The 18,078-nt window shown below is 28.1% G+C and overlaps 4 protein-coding genes across 4 annotated transcripts; all 4 read left to right on the forward strand.

Moving 5' to 3' along the window:
- Nucleotides 1-4,109: 4,109 nt before the first annotated feature.
- Phum_PHUM293340 (uncharacterized protein) lies at nucleotides 4,110-6,670 on the forward strand (the record flags this gene model as incomplete). Its single annotated transcript, XM_002427027.1, has 2 exons — nucleotides 4,110-6,051; nucleotides 6,633-6,670. 2 exons carry the CDS (start codon nucleotides 4,110-4,112, stop codon nucleotides 6,668-6,670), a joined length of 1,980 nt encoding a protein of 659 aa, XP_002427072.1.
- Nucleotides 6,671-8,820: 2,150 nt separating this feature from the next.
- On the forward strand, nucleotides 8,821-9,473 carry Phum_PHUM293350 (uncharacterized protein; the record flags this gene model as incomplete). The annotated part of the gene is made up of 3 exons (XM_002427028.1): nucleotides 8,821-9,095; nucleotides 9,280-9,436; nucleotides 9,465-9,473. The coding sequence occupies 3 exons, from the start codon at nucleotides 8,821-8,823 to the stop codon at nucleotides 9,471-9,473; spliced, it is 441 nt and encodes a 146-aa protein (XP_002427073.1).
- Nucleotides 9,474-9,539: 66 nt separating this feature from the next.
- On the forward strand, nucleotides 9,540-14,594 carry Phum_PHUM293360 (DNA-directed RNA polymerase I largest subunit, putative; the record flags this gene model as incomplete). The annotated part of the gene is made up of 2 exons (XM_002427029.1): nucleotides 9,540-10,467; nucleotides 10,543-14,594. The coding sequence occupies 2 exons, from the start codon at nucleotides 9,540-9,542 to the stop codon at nucleotides 14,592-14,594; spliced, it is 4,980 nt and encodes a 1,659-aa protein (XP_002427074.1).
- An 822-nt stretch (nucleotides 14,595-15,416) lies between these two features.
- Phum_PHUM293370 (sodium- and chloride-dependent transporter, putative) lies at nucleotides 15,417-18,078 on the forward strand (the record flags this gene model as incomplete). Its single annotated transcript, XM_002427030.1, has 6 exons — nucleotides 15,417-16,097; nucleotides 16,198-16,470; nucleotides 16,565-16,942; nucleotides 17,054-17,415; nucleotides 17,497-17,760; nucleotides 17,865-18,078. The coding sequence occupies 6 exons, from the start codon at nucleotides 15,417-15,419 to the stop codon at nucleotides 18,076-18,078; spliced, it is 2,172 nt and encodes a 723-aa protein (XP_002427075.1).

An 18,078-nucleotide genomic window follows, 5' to 3' on the forward strand; every position in this document is an offset into this window, starting at 1 on the left:
AAAAAATTATATAATAATTCTTATTTATTTATTTATAATTATTAATTTTTTAATGCAAAATATAACTTTAAAAATAAATCAAAAATTTATACTCGATAAAAGTTTTTAATGAAAAAATTAAAAGTTAATAAATAAAAAACGAAATTCATAGTAATTTACCGTAATATAAATAATAAAAACTCGAATGTAAAGTATTATTATTATTATTTAAGGAATTGTATTCAAATGAATTTGAACAACACTTAAAAAAAAAAAAAACCGCTCATTCTTAAAAAAGATGATTTGACAAATTTAATTTTTTTATGAAAGCTGGCTTGTGACCTAAACTTTTTCAATATAAAAAATAAAAAAAATTAAAACAAGAAATTATTTCATGATTTGCAAAATAAAATTTTTGTACAAAAAAAAAAAAAAAATAAACCGTTTTTTTTTTTTTTTTCTCATTGAAATTTTTAGGTCAGTTAAAAGAAATTTTTTGTACATGATCTTGAATAATAATAATAATAATCATTTGGTTATATACAGGGAAAATAAATAAAAAAATTATAACAGGAAGTTTTTTTGTTAGGTCATTGAATTTAAATAATTAATCAAAAAGTTATTACGATTAATTTACAACAAAGAATTGAATAAAGAAATACCCCCTCCCTCCCTTTCTCCCTCTTCCTCCTCCCCTTTTCCTTTTCGAAACGAAAATCAACATTAAAATTAAAACCTTTGAAAAAAAATTCATTTTAAAAATTTATTATTAATTTTTCTTTTTCCAAAAGTGAAAACTTTTAAAGTCGTTTTAAATAATGAAAAGAAAATTAATATTTAAAAAGTATAATAAATAAGCTTTAATATCAAATAACGAACATTTTAAAGAAATTTAAATATTTACAACAACAAAAAAAAAAATAATAATAATAAATCATTAATACCAATTAAACTTAACGTAACCTTTAAACAAATTTAAAAAAAATTTCACTATTTTTTTTTTTTTTTTTAAATTTAATAATTAATGAACCATTGTTAAAAAATTATACTTTTACAATGATGATTTCTTTTTTTTTTATTATTATATTATATACGTATATATATTGTAAAAATATCAAAAGGAAAAAATCTCTCTCAAATCTAACAAAAACTAAAAATTTTTTTTTTTCTTCTTCTTCTAACATGAAAACATAACATGACGAAGAGAAAGGAATTGAAAAAATGGTTTCTCACAACAAAATTTTCATAAAAAACTTTTTATTTTATTAATATATATATATATATATATATATATATATATATATATATATATATATATATATATATAATTTATTTTATTATAAGTTAGAGTAGGCAGAATAAAACCCCCTCCACAACTATAATAAGTTTTAAATATATTATTTTTTTTGTTTTAATTTTTTTAAATTTATTTAAATCACCTTCAATTTTGTTTTGTTATTTATTTATTTATTTAAATAATAACTTGTATAAACTATGAATAAGTTTATTTGACCTCGTTTGTGCCTTTTTGTATCACTTTTTTTCTTTTTTCTTTTTCTTTCATTTGACAAACGATTGTCTGATTGTCATTAGAAGAAAAATTGTTTTTTTTTTTTTTAAATAGTAAAAAAATTTGAATTGTAAAAAATTACTTTTTAAACCGTAGCAAATAAAACGGGATATTTTTATTATAAGAAGTGCAAAAAAATAAATAAAAGATGCAATACAAGATGACATGTTGTCTCTTAATAAAATTTTTTAATGTCGAGTTATGACTAGGCAAATTCTATGAGTTTTTTAACTTTTTTATTTAAAAAAAAAAATGTGCACGACGTATTATTGTTTATTACTAAATATAAAAAAAAAATGGTACTTTGAATAATTTAAAAAATATGAAAAAAATTAAAAAAAAGGTTTTTTTGAATTCACCCTTAAAAAAAAATATTATAACAAAAGTCTTTTGGTATATATGGGGTGCTCGTATGGGGAATTTTTTTTTTTTTTTTTTTTTTAAATTATTTTTTTAAATGACGATCTTTTCTTAAGTAAATATTCTTTTAAAATATAATAAAAACTTTCAAAATTCCATCAAGTCAAATAACATTTATTAAAAAATATTATTTTTTATTATTAACGGTTTTTTTTAACCGTTTAGAGAATGGCTAGATTCTTTCTTGTTGTTTGTTCATGAGTTAAAAGAAAAAAATTGAATTTTTTTTTTTTTTTTTTTTTTTAATTTTGGCAAAAGCGGTTTCGCAATTTTTTTATTTTAATAAATAAAACTTTTTCATGTTTTTACCTTCGGTTTCGAAAATGTGTTTTCTAATTAAATTTAATAATTTTTTAACGAACGTAAGCAACACATTAATAAATAGGTAATGGTTTCGTAACGTTATACATTAGGGAAAAAAAACTGTGCGTGAACAAATAAATCTTTTTTCGATTTAAAAAAAAGTCATTTTCCCGTTTTTTCGTTCGTGTACGATAATTTCTATAAATAATAATCATTTAAAATCGAAATGTCAAAAAATAAATTTTTGCACGTAAATTTTACGTAATGATACATAAAAAAAAAAAAAAATTTCTTACTTTAATTTTTTCATAGGTCGTAGAAAGCTCCAATTTGTGAGTAAATGGGTTGAGAAGATCAATGTCAAGGGATGCGTCATCCCCATAATTCTCATTTAATTTACCGTTCATTTCTTTAAATTTCATATAAAATTTTTCATTAAAACTCTTTTTTTTTACTGACTGTAAGAAATGTTTAAATAAAACTTAATTACACGTTAAACACCCACTTGTATTGAAAATCAAAAAAAAAAAAAAAAAATTTAGTCGTACATATATGAATTAAATTTCTCCCGCGCTCCGCTATCTTCTCTCTCTCTCGCAGTCAAACTGTCTTCTAGTTTTGTAGGATAAATCTACCGCCTCTCTGATATTTCTTCCGCTAAATTTTTCCGACCCTCATTTTTTTAATAGTTTTAAAATTCTTCACAAACAGCGCTGGCTGCCACATTATTTCTTTCATAAGTTAAGCATTTTCCAAATACAAAAAATTTACAATCAAAATGGCTGATTTATTTGTAAATGAGTTGATGTCACCTCGTTGAATACTTTTTTTTTTTTGTATTTTATATCAGGTAAGTGCCTAAACGTTGGATATTATTAATAATAACATTCTTTGCTCGAATAAACAACATCAATGAGATATTGTGTTTTTCGGGGGTTTTTTTTTTTTTTTGTTAAAAATTATAAAGCCGTGCAGTGTTTTTTTTTTTAGACACGTTTTTTAGTTTCGTTTTTTTAAAAGCCTACATAACTTCGTACCTGCTTATACGCCCTTATGAAAAGTATGTAGGCTCAAGGTTTTTAATAAAAAATTTGAGACTCTTCTTCCTCGGTTTTATATTTTATAGTTTAGTGTTTTGAAGTTATTTGTAAACAATAAAGAGTAATTAAAGCAGAAATTATTTATTTTTAAAAATGCACCCTTGTTAATGCAACGTAATTGTTTTTAAATTTGTTTAAGGTGAGTCACTTGTTAAAAATCATTTACGGCTTTTTACCACGTATTATCAAATTGGTTTTAGTGTAATAATTTTTAATGTCTTAATATTTGAGTTTAAAACCAAAATAATTCTCAAATTTTACTTAACGTGTCATTTCTTCCGCTTTTAACATTAAAAATAATGAAATAAATCCACATAAAATACCATCCATACTTATTAAAATTTTTTAAAAACAATTATAATTTTTTTAAGTTTATTTAGAGGTTTATTTAAATATCTTAACTTTTAATAACTAAATAATTAAATATAATTTTAATTATTAAAATTTATAATTTAATTTTATATAAACTTTGAAAAAATATCAATTTTCTTATGTGTAAAAATAATTTTTAAAATAAGATGTAGTAGACATTTAAACCAAATTATTTTTTATTTTATTTAAGAAATTAAATTACAATTTTAAATTATATAACAGCTTTTTTCAATTTATTTGTTTGTTAAATTTAATTTTTTTAGTAATTATATTCCATAAAATAAAATTTTTGTAAATTAGTGATAAAAACCGTTTTAAAAATTTTGTACTCATTCAGTATTTTTTTTCAGATTGGTATTTTGTAGATGTCTCATAATAGAAACAATATGGAAGAGCAACCAATTTTTACAATTGAACATCTTGCTACCTTCACAGTGGCTAAAAATACAGGAATTGTTTATCCAGCAGATGGAATGAGAAGATTACTTCAGTTGGAAAAATCGAATGGCATCTGGTCGCAAAAAATGCAAATGAGACTTAGTCAATCATGGGTTCTTATAATGGATTATGAGACTGGAGCTGTCATGGAAAGATTTCCAGTGGAACTTATTCAAGAACCCACTGCATTTACTAGCCATGATCCTTTAGAAATATATAACAACATTTTGGTGTTTATTGTTGGAGAAGAACGGCCAATTGATTCACATTCAGAAATGCATATATTTCAGTGCCAAAGCGTTCCTGCTCAGGAATTAGTTGAAGATTTAAAATTATTGCGCGCCGGTAAGCTGCCAATAGCGCGAAGGGAGAGGAGAATCCCTCCTCCTCCCATTACACCTCCACCGGAGCCTCCTATTAATGTTAGGGAGCAAGTTTCAATTTTCAATTCAAGTTCACATCACGCTGAAGTCGATCGAGGCCGAAATTCCAGAAATGAAATGTCGAGAAACGAAGAAGGATCCTTATTGGACGAAACAAGCTCTACTTCAAGTGAAAGGTATGAAAGAGATGTTACCATATTAAATCATTGCTTTGATGATATTGAGAAATTTATAGCAAGGCTGCAACATGCAGCAGCAGCCTCTAGAGAGTTGGAAAGACGCAGAAGAAATCGTAAATCTAAGAAAAAAGATATGGGAGACGGTATGTTGACGATTCGAGCGAAACCACCTCCAGAAGTCGAATTCATTGACGTATTTCAAAAATTTAAACTTTCGTTCAATTTACTTGCAAAATTGAAGGCTCACATACACGATCCCAACGCTCCTGAACTGGTACATTTTCTATTTACACCTTTGGCTCTCATTGTTGATGCTTCACACGACACTCATTACGGACCTAATTTGCCTGCCAAAGTTGTTTCTCCCCTTTTAACGAGGGAAGCTGTAAATTTATTGATTAATTGCGTAACCAGCAAGGAGACGGAACTTTGGCATTCGTTAGGTGATGCGTGGTTAATATCTAGAGATCAGTGGAAGGGTTTTGTTACGCCTTATCATCCTGTTTTTATGGACGGGTGGTCGCCTGATTTTTCTGTTATTGACGAACACGAGCCTACTGGAAATTCCGAAGAAAAAAGAAATCGTGGAGAAATTCAAAATTCGACTTCTAACGATCCTGAATTAAGAGAATATATGCGAGGACATGATGATTCTCATTATAACAGTGAGTACATAGATTACGACAGACAAAAGGCATCACCCATCATCGATCATCGACGCTACGATTTCGAAAATCGAGTTTTTCATCACGAATCTTACACCGAGAGAGCCAGATCTAAAAGTCCCGATTCGGAAAGAGAATTTTCTCAGCCGATACACAGCCGAGAAGCCAGAAGCGATATTTCAGCTGATTCAATTGAAAAAGGAGGTCATATAATAGAAAATCAGGCTTTTCAGAGAAATCAAGCTAGTTGGTTAGAGGATTTAATTGACAGAAACGCTAAAATCGTCAGAGTCACGTATCCAAGAACCGCGAATAATGATAAGGAGTTAACCGTGATTCGAGGTGAATATCTTGAGATACTTGACGATAGTAGGAAATGGTGGAAGGGGAAAAATGCCAGGGGACAGATAGGACACGTTCCTCACACAATTGTTTCCCCATTTAATGCTGCTAATATTGACGTTTTTAACAGCCCCTTATATTCACCAGGGTACGAAAGAGATAGAGTCGACAGGCATTTTTCGGGGAGGTCTCAGGACGAAGTAGATATCGTGGGTAGGAAAGGTGGGTCGGAAAGTCCTCTTCGCTCTCCACCGATTCCTCCACCTGCTCCGGCAGATTGGGTAAGGAAAGAACGGTTGGGTAAAAAGGGCGAATTTAGGTACTTTTAATGAAAACAAAATTTTTATTTAATTTTATTCGTTAAACTATTGTAAAAATGCAATATAACCTAATGAATCTAATGCATCGTACACAATTTAAAATTGTATGCAAGACGTTTACCTTTTTAAAGTTTAATATCTTTTCCGTTTTAATTAATTTACAAAAATGATTTATAAAATGAGTATAAATTACATTCCATGAACATTAACCGTGAATAATTTTACGTTTGATATTTAACTTTTTTATGGTTATATTTTAATTTGAAATTTAAATTTGCATTTTACGTAAATTAAGTTGTTGCTTTTAAAAAAAAAAATGCGGTAATAAATAAATGACTTTTTGAGTAAATTTTTTAATTAAACGAATTTCGTTTCATATTATTTAATTACGTACAAAAAAAAAAAAAAAAAAAAGTAAAAATTTTCATTTATTTCATATTCGATTGATTGATGCTTTAAGTGAAATTTTTTTTAAAAAGAAATTTATTTATTTATTACCCTATTAAAGCTATTATGATTTTAATTTGATAAAAACATGCTAATTAATGGTAAAATAATTAGGGAATGAGTGTCATTATGCCATAAATGAGGCTAATTAAGGAAAAGTAATTTTAAAATTTAACTTTTGAATTTATAAAAATTGTAATTTTTTTTTTTTATAATGTCTTAAATTGTCTTAAAGGATTCCGATTCAATTAATTAAATTTAAAAAAAAAAAAAAATTAATTAATTGGTTTTACCAAAATTTATTTATTCAAATTTTTCTCATTTGACATTATCTATTACATATAATTATTTTTATTATTATTATTATTATTATTACTCAATCATAATGTATAAAAAATAATTATTACTAACAAATTCTATTAAGTTAGTTATTATTGTTTTAAAAAAAAAAATCAAATTTTTTTATAAATTACATAAAATGGCTAAAAAAAATTTAATAAGGGCATACAAATGAAGAATTATTTTCATCAATTATTTAAAACTTGTACAGTTTTTAAACATATTATTATTATTATTATTATTTTTTTTATACTTTTTTACGTGATTAATAATTTTCTAAATTTATTTTTACGGTTGAATATGTTGGCTATTTGTCTTCCAAATATTTAAAAAAAAAAATTTTTTTTATTAAAAATGGTTGCAAAATTTTAAAATTCTTTTTGGGGAAAATTAATAAATAATGTAAAGAAAATTTTAAATTTTTAAATAAGGGGTTTTCTTTTACTATTTGAACAAAAAAAAAAAAAAGGAAATTTAATAGATATAATATTAAGAATAGTTTTTGTTTTGTTGTTGTTTTTGTTGGTTTTTAGTATAATAGAAAATTATTAATGGTGCCTGCTTTCTTCTATAAACTGTTTTCAAAAAAAAAAAAAAAAAATTTATAATATTTTATTTATTATCATTATTCTTAAAATATTTATATTTATAATCGGTTATCATGTTACAAAAAAGTTTTTATTTAATCATACATTATTATTATTTAAAAAGAAAAAATTTTTTTTTCTCATCATGTTTATTAATCATATTGCAGGGTCAGAATAATTTTTATTTTTTTAAAAAGTGTCAGTATTACCGTAAAAGTACCTTTTACTCCGTTTATTTTAATAATTATAATAATATTTTTTTTTTTTATTAAAATTAAAGAATCTATTATTATTATTATTTATTTTTGATGAAAATGATTGATTGATTGTTTTATTTTTGCTAATTTAAATTTAATTGTGGGAATATATTCATACAAGTGTACTTATTTAAAAAAAAAAAAAACAAATATATATATATATGCCAAAACAGGGAAGACTGAAATGTGAAAAAAAAAAAAAAAGAATTCTTTATTATTAATATTCATACCTGTATCTTTTTTTTTTTAAATAAGGTTTATAAAGTAAATTTTTAAAAGTAGGCTCTGCACTTTATACATATATTTTATTTAAACATTTAGTATTTTTTGTTAAACATTAATTATAATAAACAAACTCATCCGTCCATTTATTATTATTTTGTTTGAACTAATAATTCTGTAATAAAATTTATTTTATAAAAATATATTATTATATATTTATATATATATATATATTTATTACCTGTATTTAATTTATTTTAAAATTAAGATAAATTTTTTTAAATTATAAATTTTTAGCTAGTAATTATTACCCTTTTATTATTATTATTATTATTATTATAAAAGGAACGAAATAAAGTCGTTAAAGTATTATAGAATATTCAAAAAGAAATTTACGTAAAAATATGTTTTTATAATAAACTCATCGTTTTATTTTATGTTTTTTTTAGAAAAAACTATTTTGAAGGAAAAAACTGGTATTAAAAATTCATTTAATTAATTAATGAGATTTTTATAACCGATTTAAGTTTCTTACAACCGTTATTTTTTTTTCTCTCTCGATTCGCTCTGGAATCTCTCCCTTATGATTTAATTTTACTTTTTATACCCACGTGGGGTTATAAATGATTCTGTAGATAGAAGTTCCCGCACTTAGAATTTTTTTTTCGAGCGTAGAGTTAGTATGGTTCAACTTTAAGCAGAATAATTTTTTTTTATTAAATATTTTTTAATTCTATTAGCATACCTTTAAACAGTGTATTGTATGCTTTTACAGTGATTTTGTAATTTAAAAAAAAAAAAAAATTGCTTTGATCGAAATTACTATTAATATTAATAGTTTATAATTAAAATTTAGACTTGAATATAAAATAATTTAAAGAGAAATGTTAAAATGTTATGGAAAATTTAGAATCTCTATGCCAAAAAATACAAGAATTTTTTGAATTGGTTGAAAATCATGAAAATCAAATTCAGGATTGGATAATAGCATCAAAGAAGCCGTGCAGTTCTATAGTTAATCAAAGTTTGTTTTATAGAGCAATTTTACAAGAATCTACATTTGATAATTCCAGTATAATTGGATTTGAAAATTTTGAAGGTTTCAAAAATGGTTTAGCATATGAAATTTTCAAATCATTGCAAGAGAATTTGACAATTTTAGAAAATATCAGGTAATGGTGTAAGCCATATTTATTTCATTTTTTAAATTATATGTATGTAGATCTAAAATAATAATGAAATTCTAGTTATTATTTAAATAATAGGTAAATTTAATTTTAGGGACAAAATTCTTTCAGCAAATGAAGTATTATGGGAAAAATGCAAGTATATAGAAAATGTGTACTACAATTTAAGAGCCAAAAACTTAATAGATCTTTCTTTACTTAATCCATGCTGCCCTTCGCTTGAACATATAGTAATTTGGTGTGAAGATATTTGGAGATACTACCATTCATTTTATTTACAAGTGACACTAGCTTTAACTAACTTGGAGTATGAAAATGAAGATACAGTAAATGCTCTTCTTCGATTTTTCAAAGAAGATTTAAAATTGAAAAAAGCCGTAAATAAAATTAGAAGTTTCAATTTTTCATCATTTGAATTTATATATCAAAATGGCTGTTGAAAAAGTGGAAATCAACAAAATAATATTTGGAATATTTAATGCATCTGATATATACAATCTCAGTGTAGTGGAGATCAAGACTTCAATATGTTTTAATGCTCTTGATCACCCATTAAAAGATGGATTATACGATTTAGTTATGGGTCCTTCTGGGATGTTAAAAGAGTCTTGTTTAACATGTAGACAAACAATTCGCAATTGTTGTGGACATTTTGGTCATATTAATTTACCACTGCCAGTTATAAATCCATTGTTTCACAAAGAAGTTTTAACATTATTAAAATTATCTTGTAGCTATTGTTATAAGTTGGCAATACCTCCGAATTTAAGAAACTTATTTATTTACCAAATGAAACTTCTAGATCATGGTAAAATGGCAGAAGCAGAAGATTTAGAAACGAAGGCTTTGAACTTAAAAGAAATGGATTCAAATGATGCTCAAAATTATGTTGTAAAAGAGAATTATTCAGAATACTTAAAAGAATTAGAATTGGATTCGAATCCAGTTAATATTCCTTCATCGAGGAGTATTGAATCTTTGCGTTTAAAATTTCTCAATGAATTTATAAAACAAATAATTCTTCCCAAGTCATGCACTCATTGCAAAAATCCTTTTAAAAGAATTATCAAGTTTCAAAATAAAATAATAAGCTCCATTACGAAAGTTGAAATAGCAAAAAAATTTAAAGATGTTCCACAAAATGCTTTTAATAAAGGTTCAAAGCAAGAAACAACGTTCATAACTCCAAAAGAATCAAGAGAGACACTTCGAAAAATTTGGGAAGAAAGTAAAGATTTAGTAGAAGAATTGATGCCAATTTTAAAAAATTCAAATTTAAGCTATCCTACGGATTTATTTTTTATGGATGTAATATTGGTCACTCCACCAAAAGCCAGACCAGTAGAATTTGCTAATGGTATTATGATTGAAAATCCTCACACTGTTATTTATAAAAATATAATCAATGATTGTATTATTATTAAAAATCTAGTGAAAGCCGTCGACACTGGTGATTATAACAGTTTCCCTCCAGAATATAAAGTTTACATCGATGGGATTCGTGGAGCCACAGTTTTGGAAAAACTTCATGAATGCTGGTTACAATTACAAAATGATATTGATACATTATTAGATTCAAGTGCAGCTCGAATTTCTTTAAAAAAAGGCATATCTGGATTGAAACAAGTTTTAGAAAAAAAAGAAGGTGTTTTAAGAATGCACATGATGGGTAAAAGAGTTAATTTTGCAGCAAGAACAGTAATAACTCCTGATCCAAATTTAAATATTCAGGAAATCGGTGTGCCGGAATATTTCGCCAAGAAATTGACGTACCCAGTCGGCGTAAATTTTTTTAACGTCGAAGAATTAAGAAAAATGGTTCAAAATGGTCCTGATGTTTATCCAGGAGCGACCCTAATTGAAAATGAGAACGGCTCACTAATAAAACTTACAGGTGGGGAAGAAAATAGAAAAAAAAGAATAGGAATTTCCAAGTTGTTATTGAAATCAATTGAAGGAGATCCAACTTCATTTAAAACTAAAAAAGTTCATAGACATTTGCTAAACGGAGATATTGTTCTTTTAAATCGACAACCCACTCTTCATCGGCCGAGTATTATGGCTCACATTGTAAAAATTTTAAAAAACGAAAAGACGTTTAGACTGCATTATTCTAATTGTAAAGCCTACAATGCTGATTTTGATGGAGATGAAATGAACCTTCATTTACCTCAAACCGAATTATCAAGAAGTGAAGGCTATAATATAGTAAATGTTGCGAATCATTATTTGGTACCTAAAGACGGAACACCTTTAGGTGGTCTCATTCAAGATCATATTGTATCTACAGTCCGATTAACAATGAAGAACCAAATGTTTGAAAAAGAAGATTATCATCAACTAGTGTACCAAGGTTTATCTCACAAAAATGGAAATATAATTTTATTACCTCCGTGTATTGTCAAACCGAAAAAATTATGGTCCGGAAAGCAAATAATTTCTACCATTTTAATTAACATTATTCCTAAAGACAAGGATTTAATTTCATTTAATGGAAATGCTAAAATTAGCGTCAAATTATGGGAAACAGGATCACCTAGAAAATGGATGTGTGGAGAAGAATTTAAAAGTGATAACGAAATGTCAGAGTCCTCAATTATTTTAAGAAAAGGAATCCTGGTGACTGGCGTGTTAGATAAACAGCACTTTGGAGCCACTCCTTTTGGATTAACGCACTGTTTGTATGAATTGTATGGCGGAGAGTGTTCTTCGAAATTCTTAAACTCCATTGGCCGACTAAGCACTGCTTTTTTACAAATGACGGGTTTTACTCTTGGCGTGGAAGATATATTAGTGAAAGCCAAGGCAGATAAAAGTAGAAAAAAAATAATTGAAAAGTTAAGGAAATGTGGGGATGAGATAGCTGCAAAAGCACTTGGCTTGGAAGAAATTCCGAATGATTTATACGAAAGGTTAGAAAGAGAATATTTTAAGAATAGAACCATGTTTAAAGGAAAATTAGATCAAGAATATAAGGTGAAATTAAATTCATTCACAAATGAAATAAACAAAGTTTGCTTGCCTAAGGGTTTAATTTCCAGATTTCCAGAAAATAATTTACAATTAATGGTTACGTCAGGAGCTAAAGGAAGTACAGTTAACACAATGCAGATCTCTTGCCTTTTGGGACAAATCGAATTGGAAGGCAAAAGACCACCCTTTATGATTTCTGGAAAGAGCCTTCCTTCTTATAAGGCTTTCGACACTCAGCCGTGCGCTGGTGGTTACATAGATAATAGATTTATGACGGGTATATCTCCTCAGGAGTTTTTTTTCCACTGCATGGCTGGTAGAGAAGGTTTAATCGATACTGCCGTCAAGACTTCCAGAAGTGGTTACTTGCAAAGATGTTTAATAAAACATTTAGAAGGAGTAAGCATAGGTTACGACGGAACCGTGAGAGATCATGATGGTACCGTGATACAGTTTATTTACGGAGGTGACGGTTTAGAAGTTCAAAAATCAACTTTTTTTAAACCTACTCATATGGAATTTCTTCACAATAATTTAAATGCAGTTGTCAAAAAATCTGTGATTGAAAGCCTCAAAGCCGACGTACCGTATAAAAAAATTGAAGCGTACAGAGAAGAAGTAATGGCAGGAATAAACCTAAGTAAAAAGGTTCTCGCTCCTTTCACTTCTTTTTCTCAGTCTATAAAAAATGATATACGCAATAAATATTTTACAAAATTAGATAAAAGAACGGGAAGAACGAAAGCGTATTCTAAAATGCTTAAAAAGTGGAATGCCTTAGCCGATGAAGATAAACAACTTTACAAGCAAGAAGTTCGATTAGATCCAGTTACGTCCAAGTATAACAGAAATCACGACTTTGGTGTGATAACAGAAAAATTGGAAACTTTAATAAAGGATTATTTAGATGCGAAATGTTCAAACCAATCGAAAAAAGAAAAGAAGAAAGTTAAAAATATGGTAGAAGCCAAATACATGTTATCATTATGTCAACCTGGAGAACCAGTGGGTCTTTTGGCTGCTCAATCAATTGGTGAACCATCCACTCAAATGACTTTAAATACTTTTCATTTTGCCGGAAGAGGAGAAATGAACGTAACTCTTGGTATACCCAGGCTCAGAGAAATTTTAATGACGGCATCGAAATCAATAAAAACTCCTTACGTTGACGTGCCTTTGAAGAAAAAGTCTGAAAAAAAAATGTTGAAAAACGGTAATAAATTGAAAAAAATATTTCAGAGAGTGACGCTAGCCGATGTTTTAGAAACGATTACGGTTCATGAAAAAGTTATTTTTAAACCAAGTCCTTTATTTACATACACGATTAGATTTAAATTTCTTCCACATAGTTTCTACAAGGATGATTATTTAATAAAACCTAAAGATGTGCTGGAATACGTGGAAAAACCTTTTCTCATATTGCTGTGTAAGGAAATTAGAAAATTAAGTAAAAAATTTGGTGACATTATATTCGAGTCGAAGGAAGAGAAAATGATAAGCAAAGAAGACGAAGAAAAAGACGACGCGGATAATGTGGATTCCGCAGGAGTCAATTTTAATAAATACCGAGGTTTCGGAGAAAATCACGAGAGTTCCGATGAAGAAGAAGAATTGGATGATGACGATGCGACCAAGGAAAAGGTAAGGAATAGACATTGCGAAAATCAAGAATACGACGAACCTGAAGAATCGGAAGAGGAAAAAAGCGACGAAGAAAATGACACTCTGTATCAGGACGAACCGTCGGAATACGAAGAAGAAACGGAAAGAAGAGTTGAATTAGGGGAAGAAGAAAGCGAATCCCGGGACATTCCAGAAATCAATTTGACAAGCGAAGAATTGAAAAATGTCGAAAATAGAAAAAATTTCGTTTTGAATACATTTCCGATGATAAAAAAATACGATTTCGACGTTGTCAAAGAAGAATGGTGCGAAATGGTCGTGGGTATACCCCTCACCCTAAATAAAATTGATTTTTCAACGATATTGAAAGTGATTTGCGGAAAATCCGTTCTGTATCAAATCCCTAACGTCAGACGAGCTTTCGTTTATAAGAATCCGTCCGGAGAGCTGCATTTGAAAACGGAAGGGGTTAATTTCAACGAAATGTTCAAATTTTATAAAATGATCGACATAAACAGACTTTATTCGAACGACGTGAACAAAGTGGTCGAAACTTTAGGAATCGAAGCCGGTGTGAGAATAATCGTCAAAGAATTAAATGACGTCTTCGGAGTGTATGGAATCACCGTCGATCACAGACATTTACTACTGGTTGCCGATTACATGACGAATCAAGGTAATTATTCACCATTTAACAGAATAGGTTTGGCAGACAGTTCCAGTCCGCTCCAGCAAATGTCCTTTGAAAGATCAACGGGATTTTTGAAAAAATCACTCGTGAGAAATCAAGAGGATTTCATGAATTCGCCAAGCGCGAGAATAATGGCTGGAAGATTTTGTAAAAGCGGAACCGGATGTTTTGACGTCATGACTTTACCGAGTATTTAATTCGATGACTCTGTAAATTTTTTTTTTTTTTTTTTTTTAAATGTAAAATTTGAAGCCCTCGTGAATTAAAATAATAAATGAATAAATATATATCTTTGTATAGATTATGAGTATCTTAAATAAATTTTTTTTGATTGCAAATTATTATTATTATTATTTTTTTTTTAAATAAAAAAGCTCGAGTATTTTTCTCCGGGCATTGTAATAATAATAAGTAACGAGATTTTCAATTGCTAAAGTTGCTTTTTTTTTTGTTTGCAAAAAAAAATAAAGCGCATGTTTTTACCTTAATTTTTTTTGTAACTGAAATCGACCGAGTCTGAAATTTTGAAAGCGTCGACGCTTTTCATTTTTTAACTTCGGGGAAAAAAAAAAAAAAAAAAAATTCACACAAATATTCCGGGGCAGTTAAGATTATTTTTTTTATTTTATTATTTTAATAATTTTTTTTATTTAAAAAAAAAATAATTTAGTATGTGAAATTTTGTAATTTTTGTATATTTTCATTCAAGAAAATGAAATATGTTGTAAGGTACGACATTTTATTTTTTTTTTATTTGTGAAATCATTAAAAAAAATGTTTTATAATAATTTTTTTTTAAGTAAAAATTTATTAATAAAAAATTTTTAAGGTTTAATTTTTAGAATGAGAAGAAAGAAAATGGGGAAAAAATTTTTTACATTCAATAAAAAATCATAAAACGAATTTGTATTATGAGGATTGCTTTTGTTTTGAGAAAAGCACCGCAAATTTTTGATTTTTGCATCGTTTAATTGATTTAAAGAAAAAATTTATTTATTTATTTATAAATAAAAGAAAACATGGCTAACGTTGCACACTTGGTTAGAAGACAAAGTTCTAGAGATTTACACCATCAAAGATCGATTGATCGTTACGAATTGAAAGAAATGAAAGGAAGATTAGTAGAGTCTTTAAAAACCACCCTAACAGGAAGTTACGGAGCCACAAATCCTGCTTTCGAGGATACCAGTCCGAGTGAAAAACAAGTATTAAAAGGTAGCATAATTGAAGAAGAAGAAGAAGAAGAAGGTGAGAAAATATTTAAGCCAGATTGCGACGACGAGAGAGAATCTTGGGATAGTAAATTAACTTTTTTATTGGCCACTGTCGGCTACGCTGTCGGTTTGGGAAATGTTTGGCGTTTTCCGTACCTGGCTCAAAAAAATGGTGGTGGAGCTTTTCTCATTCCTTATTTTGTTATGCTAGCAGTAGAAGGAATTCCCATCTTCTACCTAGAATTAGCAATAGGACAAAGATTAAGAAAGGGTGCCATAGGAGTCTGGCACCAGGTATCGCCATACCTTGGAGGAATCGGTATTAGTAGCGCCGTCGTATCATTTAATGTAGCTTTATATTACAACACAATCATCGCTTGGTGTTTATTTTATTTCGTTCAAAGCTTTCAATCGGAACTGCCCTGGTCTGAATGTCCCAAGGTTTATGGCGATAATGGAACCTACCATTTGGAACCGGATTGCGTGGTAAATTTTAAATTTATTCATTAATAAAAATATAATTAACATTTGAAAAATATATATATATATATATTTTTTTTTTTAAAAAATTTTTTTCAAATTTAAGGTGAGTGGGCCGACGCAATATTTTTGGTATCGAACAACTCTTGGAGCATCTGAAAATATAAATTCACCGGAAACGTTTAATTGGAAAATTGGAATGTCACTTGCTATAGCATGGTGTCTCGTATACTTTTGCATGATCAAAGGAATCGTTTCTTCCGGAAAAGTTGTTTACGTCACGGCTACGTTTCCTTATCTTGTACTTATTATTTTTTTCTTCAGAGGAGTTACGCTAAAAGGAATGTCCGATGGACTGAGACATTTATTTACACCAAAGGTAAAAAAAAAATTTTTATTTTTTTTTTAACTCTTTTTTTAAAAAAGTTTTTAAACAAATAAATTTAGGTACATTTAATAATTGTTCGTTTCAGTGGTATAGAATAGCGGATCCGGTTGTTTGGCTAGAAGCAGGAACTCAAATATTTTTTTCTTTAGGTTTGGCTTTCGGTGGATTGATAGCTTTTTCATCTTACAATCCGGTTAATAATAATTGTTACAAAGACGCCGTCATGGTATCTCTCACTAACTGTTTTACATCCATGTTTGCCGGAATTGTCGTCTTTTCCATTCTCGGATTTAAAGCGACGATGACTTATGAAAAGTGTTTGGCAGATAGAAATCAAACCGTGCAGAAAATGTTAAAAAGCGCCAAGATCATAACGAATTCAACCGTAAATTCAAAAAATTTGACAGAAAGTTTTAATTTGATTGGACTTCCAGTGTGTGACCTTGAAAAAGAACTGGAAAATGTAAAAATCTAAAAGAAAATTTTTTTGCCTTTTTTTTTACTGAAAATTCTTAGCGTACCTTAAAGAGAGAAACAACGTTGTAATAAATTTTTTTTTGCATTTTTTCTTTAGTCGGCTTCAGGCACGGGTTTGGCTTTTATAATTTTTACCGAAGCCATAAATCAATTTCCCGGAGCTCAATTTTGGTCAATTTTGTTTTTCCTAATGCTTTTCACGTTGGGTATCGATTCTCAATTTGGTACCCTGGAAGGAGTTGTCACTTCGGTTGTGGACATGAAATTGTTTCCAAATTTGAGAAAAGAGATCCTCACGGGAGGAATATGTTTCCTATGTTGTTTGCTGTCCATGATGTTTGCACACGGAGCCGGCAGTTATGTTTTTGTTCTTTTCGACATGTTCAGTGGGAATTTTCCACTTTTGATAATAGCTTTTTGTGAATGTATAAGTGTTTCTTACATTTACGGCTTGAAAAGGTATTATTATTATTATTATTATTTTTCTGTTTTTACTGATTACATCATCAAATTTATGTTTTATTTAAATTGAAATTCCAGATTTGCCGACGATATAGAATTAATGACAGGAACGCGTCCCGGTTTATATTGGTTGATGTGCTGGAAATATTTAAGTCCTTTTGCCATGTTAGCCATTTTAATGGCGAGCATAATAGAAATTATAACCGATGGTAGCGGATACCCGGCATGGGTATCTTCGAAAGGTGTTACGGAACGTCAATCGTGGCCTACTTGGTGTATTTTTTTAATCGCGTTTCTCATATTAATTTCTGTCATATGGATACCATTAGTTGCTATTTGCAGGTACTAAAAAAAAAAAAAAAAAAACGAAAAAATGTACATTATTAATTAATCTTTTGAAAATTTTCGACAAGTTTCTAAAACCACGCCGATTATTTATTTTACAGATCCATCGGATATTTTATAATAGACGACAATGAAAAAGCTAAATTTCCAGCGAACGAATTGAAAGAATTTCACGGCGTCGTATCACGCGATGTGACAATGGCGGAAAAAATTCTTTTTTGCATACGTGATGATGGTACGGAAGGATTATGTTGTCCTACGGGAGGAAATAAAGATGATAATGATGATGATGATGGTAGCCTCACAGTTTTTTAA

Source organism: Pediculus humanus, genomic scaffold, assembly GCF_000006295.1.
Source record: "Pediculus humanus corporis 1103172107677 genomic scaffold, whole genome shotgun sequence".
Taxonomy (NCBI): domain Eukaryota; kingdom Metazoa; phylum Arthropoda; class Insecta; order Psocodea; family Pediculidae; genus Pediculus; species Pediculus humanus.